This window comes from Pocillopora verrucosa, chromosome 6, assembly GCF_036669915.1.
Source record: "Pocillopora verrucosa isolate sample1 chromosome 6, ASM3666991v2, whole genome shotgun sequence".
In the NCBI taxonomy this organism is placed as follows: Eukaryota; Metazoa; Cnidaria; class Anthozoa; order Scleractinia; family Pocilloporidae; genus Pocillopora; species Pocillopora verrucosa.
Window position 1 is genome coordinate 25,865,656 of NC_089317.1, and position 13,903 is coordinate 25,879,558.

Consider the following 13,903-nt stretch of genomic DNA (forward strand, 5'->3'; position numbering starts at 1 on the left):
CTACAAAGTGAACAGCAAAATCCACCCGAGCAAGTCTGTGTTTTGCTATTAAATCTTTTGGCAATGGGCATAGCAAGAATCAGTGGAAAAATACTACCACTTTGCTACAGGAAGCGTTCGACTCTACTGGTGGGCATGTTTCTTCTTTTATCGTTTTTCTCAATTATAATACTTCGGAATGAAACAAGCTATATATTATTCGAGCCTTGGTTTTGCAGCAACAGGACAGAAATCGCTTCCGATCGATCTTGCTTCAGTAATGCCACCAAAACCATTTTGTTCTACACTCCTATGTTTGGTAGCAAGCCATGGCCCGGAACCACTTCCACGGAAGAGTATCTTTTGAAATGTCCGACCAAAAAATGTCACATAACCTATGATATCTACGATATAGGAAAAAGTGATCTAGTTATTTTTCATGCTCGTGATATGTCAAGTTATTTAAGAACGAAAGAAATTCAACAGATTCACAAGTACCGGTGCCCACAGCAAAGAATGGCGTTTTTAAACCAAGAATCCATTATCAATGACCCAGATTTGGAGCTTCTTCTTTCATTGCCGGAGGGGTTCTTTAATTGGACTATAACTTTTAAAAGGGAGTCAGATTTTCACTATCCTTATGCACATTATATCCATTTGCCGTCAGCTAAAAGACCAGCGAGAATTCCTGACTATGCAGCTGAGAAAAACAAATTTGTGTTATGGGCTGTTTCCAATTGTGGAAGAACTCGAGATAAGTACGTAAAAAAACTTCTCAAATACATTAAAGTTGATGTTTATGGCGACTGTTCGGAAAACTTTGGCCAAGACAATCAATGCCAGCCATCAAGCAATTGCGATGATATTTTCAGCTCATATAAATTTTATCTGGCATTTGAAAACAGCGTTTGTACTGATTACATTACTGAGAAATTTTGGCGTACACTTGGTTGGAATTCAGTGCCTATAACACTGACAAGAGATTTCTACACACCAGATGTAGTCCCTCCAGGCTCGTTTATAAGTGTGCAAGACTTTCCATCTGTTAAGGCTTTGGCAGAATACCTGGTATACCTCGACAAAAATGACACTGCTTATAATGAATACTTCACATGGAAAAAAGAATTCGTTTATACAGGGATCTTGGGATTAACACATACAGCCTGTGACATATGTGATGCTCTTCATAATGAATGTATTCAACCCAAATTTTATAAAGATATATTCAAGACTTTTTGGAACGATAATGTTGATTGCAAAGAGAAAGAGGGAAAACTTTTACATCTCATAGATAGAGAGGAAGAGTGATCAGTGTATGTCGAATATCCATTGATTTTCGAATGTTTCTTCCAGTTTCTCCTGGTAGACAAAGTGAATCACGGATGGGAATAACAAACAGAAACTGACTTTATGAAGGGGCCTACTCCTGGGCTCTCTGAACTGAGTCAATGCGCGAGAATTTAAAGAGTGATAATGAAGGAGATGAAAACAACTAATACTCTAATACTTCACACCAGCAAAAAAAGTTTTTTGAAACCACAATCGACCCAAGCTCCAGGTGTTCGGTGATCATCTTACAAAATAACAGTCATGGCGAAATTATAAGAGTTTGTATGGGAAAGTGAAATTCTCACGAAAAATACCTCACCTCACTTCCACAGTGTGTTGGTTGTTATCTGACCGCTTGCTACGTTGAATGGAACCCATTTTCGCGAGTAACGTAGCTACGTCAGATAATAGGCAATGCACTGTGGAAGTAAAGTGAGATATTTTTGTGAGAATTTTTTATTCCTTGGAGCGGTCGTAAATATTCCCATACAAGTTCTTATAATTTCGCCATGATTGTTATTTCGTAAGATGATCATCTCATAGCTGGAACTTGGGTTTCCTGTGGTAAAACTGGGTTTGACTGAGTGAAATTCTACGGTGGCCCACAACTGTCACGGCAAAAAGGAAAAGACTCACGGCAAAAAGGAAAAGACTCACGGCAAAAAGGAAAAGACTCACGGCAAAAAGGAAAAGACTCACGGCAAAAAGGAAAAGACTCACGGCAAAAAGGAAAAGACTCACGGCAAAAGAAAAAACCTCACAGTAAAAAGAAAAGACTCACGGCAAAAGGAGGTTTGTTATTTTGCCGTGGGTCTATTCCTTTTGGCCGTGAGGTTCTTCCCTTTAGCCGTGAGTCTTTTTGTTTTTCTGCGAGGTTATTTCTTTCGCCGTGACAGTTGTGGGCCACCGAAAAAATTAAGAAACACAGAACTGAAGAATTGAATTTTCCATAAGTTTCAAATAGCCACTAGCTTTATATTTCAATTTGCTTAATTTGAAGAACATTAACATCGCTTTAAGCAGTTTCTATGAAGAAAACCATTTTCCAACCGTTTTTAACAACACAGACTCAAGCTTCCGTGTGAATGGGGTTTAAATTTAAAACCATGCTTTTGGTCAAAACGCCCCTTAAGTCGAAGGCCATGAGCTGCCGCCATGTTTACAAATCTGCGTGTGCATGCCAAATCCATAAAATGACGTCACGAAGATTCCAATACTCCGGTCGTCGATAACGGTCAAGCAGCCGCGTCGCCTTGTCTTTTGTCCTTATGCTAAATCAGTTCGCCGGATTCCAGCGGTGAGTAGGATTTGTTTCAGTTTCGCTTGACTTTGTAGTAATTGACGCAGAATTGAAGAGTTTACTTTGAAGCTTTCACTGCCTCTTCCAAGCTAAAAGAATTCGACAAGTCAAACATATTCATTTTATCTACCTTTCGTGAATTAGCATGCATGTCTAACGAGTCGACATATTCCCAAGGATACCCTGACTCTAAAGCTGACGTTTCCAGCCTGAGCCCCTCTTCATTCGCTCTGAAGAAGGGCTGCTGCTCGAAACGTCAGCCTGGATACCTCTTTACAGTGGCCAATTTACATTATAACTCAGTTGATAGAACCAAATTATCTTGTTATACCGACAGTGCACCAGCGCAGCACCATAGTTTCTTTAGAAATTTGTTCCTTTTATTCATTTGTGACATGACACAAAAAACATCTTTCTTCATTCTATTACCAAGGGTTAGATTTAACATCTATTATTCTTTGACTTGAGATACAATCGGTAGAAAGGCGTTCGAAGCAGTTCTTAGAGACCCACTTGAAAGGTTTGTGATATGGAACGAAACTCGCTAAAACGAGTGGCTGTTGGGTAAAATTTCCGCACAGCCCCATCCTACATTATACATTCAGTTCTTGAACAGAGAAAACAATAACAAAAACAATACACTTCCATTGGGAAAACAGATTTGTTTTACAATAGTATGGGGCTGTGCGGAAACTTTACCGACTGTTGTTGTTTCAGTCGGACTGTTGATGTTTCAGTCGGCTTCGTTTGCCTCCAGGGTGTTGGTTTCGCTTTGCTTGATTAAGCCTGCTTAGTTCTCTACACGGCTCAAAAAAATTAATTGATGTAAACAACAGGATATGATTCCATGGCATGTAATAGTTGCTCTTCGGTGACGATTCCTTGCCCGAGATCTGATACCATTATTTGGAGACGAGCTCATCGTCGAATTTCAATCGACTCTCCCCACGATGCTCGTCGAAATTTTTTAACGCTCGCCATCCTCTGCTCGAAGCTTCACTTCTGCGCTGCCGCGAGCTGCATTTCAATAAAGAATCCAAGAAATGATGACATATTGTTTTTCCACGGATCAATTCCATATCGGTCTTCCAAGAAATAATTGTCAGCAATTGAAGCCAGTCCAAATTAATTCAAGCGCAAGAATCGTCTGACGAAAAGCATCAAATTGTCTTAATTATACCTATGGCCAACTCATGTATAAAGTATTTAACCTACAAATGAGACATGGCTGTGAACTTGTAATTATTGGTCTTGCAGCAATGCAAGGTTGCTCTCATTTCAAAAGCCAAGGTTCCGGAAAACCTCGGAGAGATCTACAGTTATGGTAAACATCCAACTCCGCAGAATAATTAACGCATAAATAATTAATCGAATTTCCGTTTGCAAAATTCGCCAAATTAAGCCGCTGGAATCCAAATCTTACTTCGCATGCACAAGCCAAATTCCACTATTATCCAATTCTGTCACTTCTCGCCTCACAGTAGCTCAGTACATATTGGTATTGTAACGCAACGGTCTTAGTTTACATGGTGTTCTCCAGCTTTTATCTGGTAAGTTTTCTGCCTCGGAACAAAAATACCTCAGAATGCACTTAATTTGACCACTATTTTTTTTTCTTTTGACTGAGAGAAATAAAAGATACGCAGAACTGAATTCCACAGGTTTTCTTTTCGCAGAAAAGCACAAAATTAATTTCGTCCGCTTCTGATTGAGCCAGTCGCCAATGTTTACCTACGATAAAATCAATAAAGATTTTACGCAATACTATTGGCTGGCTCTGCAATTTGTTCGTACAATAAGAAATGATGATATATAGTTTTTCCAAGAATTAATTCCATATAGCTTTCCAAGAAATAATTGTTAGCAATTGAAGCCAGTCCAAATTAATCCAAGCTCAAGAATTCTTTGACGAAAAGTTTAAATTATTAAATTGTCTTAATTATGCCAGAGCTTGGAGAAAAAATGCGATTACACCCTTAACGATGCGCAAGTTGTTGAAACCAAAACCTGACAATTTGCGATGTGAACACCCATAAAACGCATAAAAATATGTAGTTTTGTTAATGTTGGATTTCTGTGTTTTTAGCCATCACAATATAGCATAAAACAAGGTTCTAACTAACTTACATATTATTTCCATTCATATTCCTAAACTTATGTAAGCTAGAATGGCAAATACATAAAATCCTTGCTGATACCAGTTTTGTCTTTAAACAAATTCCTAGCGCCTAAATGTTTCCAAGAGAGCTTTTCAGTCATTTACGTTGACGCACTCATGAAAACTATCCACCGAAATGGTTTTTTTGTCTTTCAGTCTCGTGACAGACCTAGACGTGCCATCCAAAAGCCTATAAAGTGAACAGCAAAATCCACCCGAGCAAGTCTGTGTTTTGCTATTAAATCTTTTGGCAATGGGCATAGCAAGAATCAGTGGAAAAATACTACCACTTTGCTACAGGAAGCGTTCGACTCTACTGGTGGGCATGTTTCTTCTTTTATCGTTTTTCTCAATTATAATACTTCAGAATGAAACAAGCTACATATTATTCGAGCCTTGGTTTTGCAGCAACAGGACAGAAATCGCTTCCGATCGATCTTGCTTCAGTAATGCCACCAAAACCATTTTGTTCTACACTCCTATGTTTGGTAGCAAGCCATGGCCCGGAACCACTTCCACGGAAGAGTATCTTTTGAAATGTCCGACCAAAAAATGTCACATAACCTATGATATCTACGATATAGGAAAAAGTGATCTAGTTATTTTTCATGCTCGTGATATGCCAAGTTATTTAAGAACGAAAGAAATTCAACAGATTCACAAGTACCGGTGCCCACAGCAAAGAATGGCGTTTTTAAACCAAGAATCCATTATCAATGACCCAGATTTGGAGCTTCTTCTTTCATTGCCGGAGGGGTTCTTTAATTGGACTATAACTTTTAAAAGGGAGTCAGATTTTCACTATCCTTATGCACATTATATCCATTTGCCGTCAGCTAAAAGACCAGCGAGAATTCCTGACTATGCAGCTGAGAAAAACAAATTTGTGTTATGGGCTGTTTCCAATTGTGGAAGAACTCGAGATAAGTACGTAAAAAAACTTCTCAAATACATTAAAGTTGATGTTTATGGCGACTGTTCGGAAAACTTTGGCCAAGACAATCAATGCCAACCATCAAGCAATTGCGATGATATTTTCAGCTCATATAAATTTTATCTGGCATTTGAAAACAGCGTTTGTACTGATTACATTACTGAGAAATTTTGGCGTGCACTTGGTTGGAATTCAGTGCCTATAACACTAACAAGAGATTTCTACACACCAGATGTAGTCCCTCCAGGCTCGTTTATAAGTGTGCAAGACTTTCCATCTGTTAAGGCTTTGGCAGAATACCTGCTATACCTTGACAAAAATGACACTGCCTATAGTGAATACTTCACATGGAAAAAAGAATTCGTTTATACAGGGATCTTGGGATTAACATATACAGCCTGTGACATATGTGATGCTCTTCATAATGAATGTGTTCAACCCAAATTTTATAAAGATATATTCAAGACTTTTTGGAACGATAATGTTGATTGCAAAGAGAAAGAGAGAAAACTTTTACATCTTATAGATAGAGAGGAAGAGTGATCAGTGTATGTCGAATATCCATTGATTTTCAAATGTTACTTCCAGTTCCTCCTGGAAGACAAAGTGAATCACTGATTTGAACAACAAAAAGAAACTGACTTTAGGAAGGGGTCTTTTTCTGGGCTCTCTGAACTGAGTCAAGGCGCGAGAATTTGAAGAGTGACAATGAAGGAGATGAAAACAACTAGTACTCCAATTCTTCACAGCAGCAAAAAGTGTTTCGTAAAACTGGGTTAAACTAAATGAAATTCAGAAACAGAGAACTGAAGAACTGAATTTTCCTTAAGTTTCAAGCAGACACTAGCTTTTATTTTCAATTTGCTTAATTTGAAGTTGACAAACATTGGTTTAAGCAGCTTTTATGATGAAAACAATTTTCAACGTTTTTAACAACACGTCTTCAAGCTTCCGTGTGAATGGGGTTTAAATTAAAAAAACATGCTTTTAATTAAAACGCCCCTTAAGTCTAATTTAATTGAACTGCAAAATTTCCCTTCCGTTTCCTCATTTCAAATGGCTATTTATAATTAAAACTTCATTTTTTAACTATTCCCAGACAATTATACCTTCTAAATGATTGTGAATCTAACAAAGTCATATATGTAAACTGCGGATTAATAACCGAATACGAGAAGGCCTAGGCAGAAATGAACTCTATTTAAAAGGCAATAGAAAAGTAAGGGCGAGTTGGTTTAAGGGGGACTCTTCATTGACTGAATGTTCTTGACCAATCAGAGTTTTCAAAGTAATACTAATGTATATAATTATTATTAAGAACTGAATCATTGGACAATGCAATTCAAGAGTTTTCATTGGTTTAGCCAACTCGCGCTCGTGGAATAATTGTTTATTGTACATTAGACTTACAATGAAAACTCTGATTTATCGAGACTGATAATCATGTCGAGTTCAAAGTTTCCAAGCCCCTCGCCGTTTAATGCTCTCAAACTTTTGCAAATTCAGAGAGAAGTTAGGGTATTAAAGGGGTGATGACTTTTACGGCTTAAGGTTAAAATTTTGGCTATTTAACGGTTAACGGTTAATATCATTCCATCTCTATCATCAGAATTTTTTTACGACTATTGGTTAAAACTTGTAAATTTTACGCCTAATGGCTAAATTTGTTGGCCGTTTTACGGCTATCGGTCGTTGAGACCCTCAGAAATGTGTTCTTTTGCAGATTGTTTAAAAAGTGTATAATGATATAATTATTGAATTCGGTTTTTTATGTCATGACTTATCAAACCTCGTATCTGTGTTACCAACCTCAGCCTTCGGCTTCAGTAGATAACTCAGACCTCGGCATTGATAATTCATGATATCGTGCTCAACCTAAACCGATAATTGAAGTTATTCGGCGTGTGCATTGTGAGTTAAGGAGCGGAAAAAAACACATTTTCGCTTAAAAATGATACAAAAAGTCAAATATAAATGAGAATCCGAAATATAGTTTTCCGATCCCGCATCCCGCCACTATTTTTTCATACCATTCCGCCATCCCGCTGCGACGAACATTTTCATCCCGATCCCGCCTTGTGAAACCCAAGTTGCTCTAGTTCACTGCCCTTTCTAAACTGCCGAACAAATTACAGCCTTTACAATATTGATAATGTCTTCTCATTAATGAGAACGGCAAAGACTTGCTTAAGGCGTATTTAGCCGGCTTAAAAACGGTTGTTCCCCGGTGTGTTTATAGACACAGAAAATCCATTCATGGGAGGACCGACAGAAAAGCTTTCCTGGTTCATAGATGAAATTCTTCAGCCAATCGCACAACAGCTGAAGTCATATCTCGAAGATGCAGTAGACTTCATCAACTTCATATTCAAATAGCACTAACTTTTGTAAAAATCGTTATGGCTTAAATGAAATGCAAATCCTAGATAAAAGCGCTAACAAACCGCTCGTTTGGAAACTCTACACCGACGACAGAATCTCTCTTGCACACTAGCAGAGGTGTTGTTAACTAGTTCAACACCACCCAACAATCAAATTTATGGCTGAAATATCTTCTCGACATGAGAATCCACCTTAAACCAACAGAGGGATTCTAGTGCACGTTCTACACAACTCGTCACCAATCGGGAGCAAAGAAAGGCTTCAATAGAAAAATCTGAAGAGAATATCACACAGTTCAAAACATATCTGGCAGAGAGAGGCTACCCGAATTTTTTTATTGACAACCCGCCCTCTGAGGTGAAATTTGAAGGACGTAAACGGGCCTTCCTCCAACAGGGAAAAATAACTGATAGGATCTTGCCCTGTGTAACACAATACTACCCAACAGTTTAAAACCGTAACGAAATCTTTATGAGCAGTTGACATTTAATGCGGCAACAACCATTGCTGAGAGAAATCTTCAAAGAACCGCCCATAATATCGTACAGAAAGGGGGTTCACTCAAAGACATACTCGTGAGAGCAAAATTAAAACGATGGCAAAAAAACCAGACATACTATGGAGCCGTGTAAACACATATAATAAACATAGAGAAGACTGGAGATACTAGGGAGTCATTAAGGTCTGTCAACTCCAATTTTCACGGAAGCAATAATTAAGCTCGTTTCTGAATCAAAAAAATACTTTTTAATGTCACTAATATCGCATGACGCGCAACTTGAGCTAAATTATGTTATGATCCCGCCTGTACCCGTCATATCCCCCATCCCGTCTTCGAAATGGGTCATATCCCGGTTACGTCTTCCTACTTTCATCCCGCATTTAAAATTTCTCGTATCCCACATCTCGCCTCGATTTTAAGCCTCGTCTCGCATCCCGCCAAACTTATGTTGGACCCTCGATAAATCTCGGCCTTAATTTCGCAAAGGCCACAAACCATTACTCTTATCAAATGAACCCAAAATTTCTGGTTAATGTAATTTTTTTGTGCATAGCCCCCTGATTCCTTGACATAATATGCAAGAAAACAATTCCCAAACATTGTGATTAGTGCAAGATAGCCAAATGCTGTGAAATGATAGGAGGGAGATACATACCCTAATGCGGCAATCTGATTGGCGCGAGATACATACCCTTATACGGTAGTCGGATTGGTGCGAGGTACGTACCCTACTGGGACGATCTGTTTGGTGAGGGCATTGTACCACTCTACACAGGCCAAAATGAACTAGACGCATATCTGCGTGAACTCGGGCTTCTCTTTTTCAATGAAACTTGATTGTTATGTTTTAAACTTTTCAACCTGTATCTGCTGATATTGTTCACAAACTTATTGTTCAATCTCCAACTAAGTCTTGTCAACTGGATCCCATTCCAACACGAATTCTAAAGTCAATTCCACACTTGACGCCAATTATAACCAAGATTATCAACGCCTCCATGGCTAACGGAGAATTTCCTGATCAGTTAAAACAATCCCTGGTATGTCCATCTTTAAAGAAGCCTTCATTGGACCCGAACTGTCTCTCAAATTACAGACCGATTGCAAATCTATCTTTTCTCTCAAAAACAATCGAAAGGGTGGTCGCAAATCAAATATACAGATTTATGGCCGAGAACCAGTTATTTCCAGCGATGCAGTCAGCATACCGCAAATACTACTCCACTGAAACTGCTTTAATAAAAGTCTCAAATGACATCCTAAGAGCTGTAGATCAAAAAGAAGAAGTAGTACTTGTTTTGCTAGACCTTTCCGCTGCGTTCGACACGATCGACCACAACATATTACTTGAAAGAATGGAGAAACGTTTCGGATTTAGAGGTATCGCACTAAAATGGTTCAAATCATACCTAGAACATCGTGTTCAGTCAGTGAAGATCAAACACTCCATCTCTAAGCCTCGACATATCTCCTACGGCGTACCCCAGGGATCAGTACTTGGTCCACTACTCTTTCTAATGTATACCTCGCCTACAGAAGACATTGTTGCTGAACATGGCCTAAACTGTATGATATATGCCGATGATTCGCAACTTTACATAAAGATAAACTCCTCTGACAGAATGCTAGGCATGGAAAGATTGAAATCATGTGTTAATGCAATCATGGAGTGGGCCAAGAAAAACAGATTGCAGTGCAACCCTTCAAAAACAGAAATCATTCATTTCCTCTCACGCTTCTCAAAAAATCCTCCTTTCTGTAATATCAATATTGGAGATGATATCATTAATTTATCTAATACTGTCCGAGACCTAGGCGTCATGCTTGATTCTGTGATGAACTTACGCTCGCATATAAATTCCATCTGTAAATCGTCGTCTCTAGCAATCAGAAATATTGGTCGCGTTCGTAAATACCTCTCGACGCAGCAAAATGAAAGATTGATACACGCCTTTATCTCATCGAGACTTGATTATTGTAATAGCCTATTGTACGGTCTACCGATTTGTGACATCGAAAAATTCCAACGGATCCAAAACACAGCTGCCCGCTTGTTAGTCGGTGCCAAATCAAGAGACAGTATAACACCTATACTTAGGAAACTTCATTGGCTCCCGGTCACAAAACGAATTCAATTCAAGATACTGTTGATAACATACAAAGCACTAAATGACATGGCTCCAACCTATCTTGTTGAACTTCTTAGTCGATATATTCCAGCACGAAACCTCCGTTCATCAAATATGAATCTACTTGAGGTCCCAACAATTCGAACTAAAATGTATGGGCAAAGAGCATTCTCCTACGCAGCACCGTATTTGTGGAACCAACTACCTGAATGCATAAAAAACGCCGAATCTGTTGACTCCTTTAAACGCTTATTGAAAACTTATCTTTTCAAAAATTAAGCCACCAGATTATTTGATATCGTACGTTGTCAAACATATGCATAACACGTAATAATTCATTAGTTTAGATAGAGTAGCGAATTGCATGTATAGGATTTTTATCGAAATTTTGTTAATTTGTAATTGTAAAGCGCATAGAGTTCAATTTTAATGCGCTATATAAGAACTTATTATTAAAATTAAATAAATTATGTCCGTTGCCTAATGTTAATGACAAAACTGTGACAACTGTGTGTCACTTGATATAGAGCTATGAAAGGAGAATTATACTAGGTCGTTCAGGAGGACAAGGCAATTCATGACATGTTTTCTCGCAGTTTACCAATACATTACATATAGTACCTTTAATTTTTATTTATTGCCCTTTTGGCATAACTATTACTTTATCAAATACAATGTGCCATGCAATTATTATTTGTTCCAGTTTTTTAAGATTTCCAATCTCAGTTGGTACATAATTAACATTAAAATTGTTCACAATAATTGCCTGACATGGAATTTTTCATTGTATGGTTTCTGAGTGACAGGTCTGGCAGATATATTCTTTTCAATCATATGATGATTGTATTTTAAAAATATCTCGAGGCAGGTAGCTTCTTGTGTTCAATTTTAAGACAGATTTTTTTATAAAGTGTTCTATTACATACACAACATATATTTAATGGACCTTCCATCGTTTTCTTTTAAAACTGTTCAACACGTGAAATGACTGTCTTGCTACTATGGTAGCTGTATTCCTTTTTTCATTTCTCAAGAAGTTTTTGCTTCTTAGTGGTATCCGTTGTTTTGTGTTGTTCTGCTTTTTTGTTTAGCAGATCTTGTTTCTTAGCAGTATCCATTGTTTTTAGCTGATCTGCTTTTTTATTCAGCAGAACTTGTTTCATAGTAGGGTCCATTGTTTTGCACTTTTGTAATTTTTTCATCTTTAGCTCATGTTTATTTGTCAAATCCCTTACTTTTTTCTTTTGTAATAATGTTCTCTTCTTTGATGGTTCCATTGCTTCATAGTCATGTTTTTGTCTTTGAGTTTTCATCATTCATTTCCTTTCATTTCTGTCAACATTTGCACATGAACATGATACAAATTGTATTTTGTAATGACCTGCAGACTTGTATTTCGTTTAAATACAGCTAATTGCCTCAACAAGTGAAGCTGTACTATTTATGTTCTAAGTATACTGAATTGGTTGTATGTGATTTTCATTAAAAACCAGTAGGGAATACATCTATTTTGACTTATGTTAAGGTTTATAGATACAACTGATAGGATAGCAGGAAAGCCACATCAAAAATTCTGTGCATTCACTATTGTTTAATAGAGCATTTTCAAGATTGATTTGCTTTCAAGTCAATCACACAATAGTCCTTCCTTGTTATCACTGAAAACATTAAAACTCAGCTCCACAAACAGACAACAGCTTTGGATAGATCAAATGATGATTACACCCATTTAAACATACATTGTCACACAGTCTTTTGCTATTGTCTACAATAGAAACTTAAGTGTTTCAACTCCAATAACTACATGATTTAATTAAAGAGTAACAGAGAAAATAGATGACCACAACACAACTTAGATTGAAATTTATGCTCTCATGTACATTGTTCAGAGGAAGTACTATGCCATTTTGAACTTCATTAATGTGTACCCCCTTCACCTCAAATATGTCATTAACACACTAATCTAGCAATAATGTTTCACGAAGCACACATGTACCTTCAGGAGGGCCTCTACCATATACATCCCTTGCATGAGAATCAAATATTTTGAACCCATATCAACATTACTGACAAGAAATAGAAACACCAATAACTCCCACAGTTAATGTAAAATCAGTTTAGTTTTGAGATAATAGTGATTCAAAGGCTCTTTGTAAAGAGGTACTGTACTGCTATCCGTCTATATCAGTCTCCTGATCTACAGTACCAGTGTAACTTTCACTGTATTCTAGTTTGTAGTCAGTATCAAGCGCATTTAACATTGTAAGTAAATCTGTCTGCATTAAATAGGACTGTCTGGCTAATTGAGACAGATTTAAATACATCCGGATTTCCAATATTCATTATTTGACTGAGGTCATTCGCAAAACTGACTCCTTGTTTGTTGTTGTAAATCTAGTAGCACAAACTCATTGCAACACATTGTTGTCTAGCATTTCGTTCAAATACCAACTCATTACCTCGGCTATATGGTGCTGCTACTGTTTCGCTGGCATCAACATACACTGGGCGAGGGACAGGGCTCTTTTCTATATCTGTGCTCAGCTTAAATTTACAATAATTTGATACATGGGTTTGACTCTTGTAAAGACACAACTTTATGACAAGAAAATAGTGAACACTACCGTCTACTTTGAGATTTTAACTTTATTAAACTTTTACGTTTTGTCTCATAGGATTTAAGCTTATGTTTCCTTACTTAAATATAACAATGCATTTTCGAAGACTTGTGTACTCGAACATACACTTTTGAAAACAAATTCGCTAACCTTTCTGCTCTAGTTCCTCAGACGTTGTAGAGTTCGTACTGGGATTCTTCTTGGTTCACGATCACGACTTAAAATACGATGACGCTTCCGAAGATGCTTTTTATCAAGATTAAGATTTGAAAGCTCATTTAGTGTAACATGATTCTCGATAAGTTCGCCCAATTATTCGCTTGTAAACTGATCTTAAGGCATGCAAACCGACCCGGGAAAAATTTCTGCACAGCCTCATACTTCATTATGCATGCACATCTTATTAATTATGCATTCTACTCTTTGTCTTTGAATACAATAAACAATTCCCTTGGTAATTGAATATATACATCCCTAATTGTTACCTACTGCACTAATAAAAGAGGGTTTTTTCACGGCGTTTCTTTCCGCGCTGTTCTTCCCTCTCTCTCTCCATTTTCCCCTCTTTCTCT

At 37.5% G+C, this 13,903-nt stretch overlaps 2 protein-coding genes across 3 annotated transcripts; both read left to right on the top strand.

Annotated features, from left to right (window-relative positions):
- Window positions 1–21: 21 nt before the first annotated feature.
- Window positions 22–7,413, top strand: LOC131785815 (alpha-(1,3)-fucosyltransferase fut-3). Of its 2 annotated transcripts, none has more exons than XM_066169064.1 (2): window positions 22–129; window positions 4,923–7,413. In XM_066169064.1, exon 2 carries the CDS (start codon window positions 5,020–5,022, stop codon window positions 6,241–6,243), a length of 1,224 nt encoding a protein of 407 aa, XP_066025161.1. In that variant the 5' UTR covers window positions 22–129; window positions 4,923–5,019; the 3' UTR covers window positions 6,244–7,413. The 2 variants fall into 2 exon arrangements, with proteins under 2 accessions (XP_066025161.1, XP_066025160.1); XM_066169063.1 differs by lacking the exon at window positions 22–129 and adding an exon at window positions 1,788–2,605.
- LOC131773414 (alpha-(1,3)-fucosyltransferase fut-3-like) lies at window positions 64–1,491 on the top strand. The gene has a single exon (XM_066169062.1). The coding sequence runs from the start codon at window positions 64–66 to the stop codon at window positions 1,285–1,287; it is 1,224 nt and encodes a 407-aa protein (XP_066025159.1). The 3' UTR covers window positions 1,288–1,491.
- Window positions 7,414–13,903: the final 6,490 nt, after the last annotated feature.

Coding starts and splice junctions, on each gene's coding strand:
- LOC131773414 (XM_066169062.1), top strand. CDS start 64: ATGGGCATAGCAAGAATCAGTGGAAAAATACTACCACTTTGCTACAGG.
- LOC131785815 (XM_066169064.1), top strand. CDS start 5,020: ATGGGCATAGCAAGAATCAGTGGAAAAATACTACCACTTTGCTACAGG.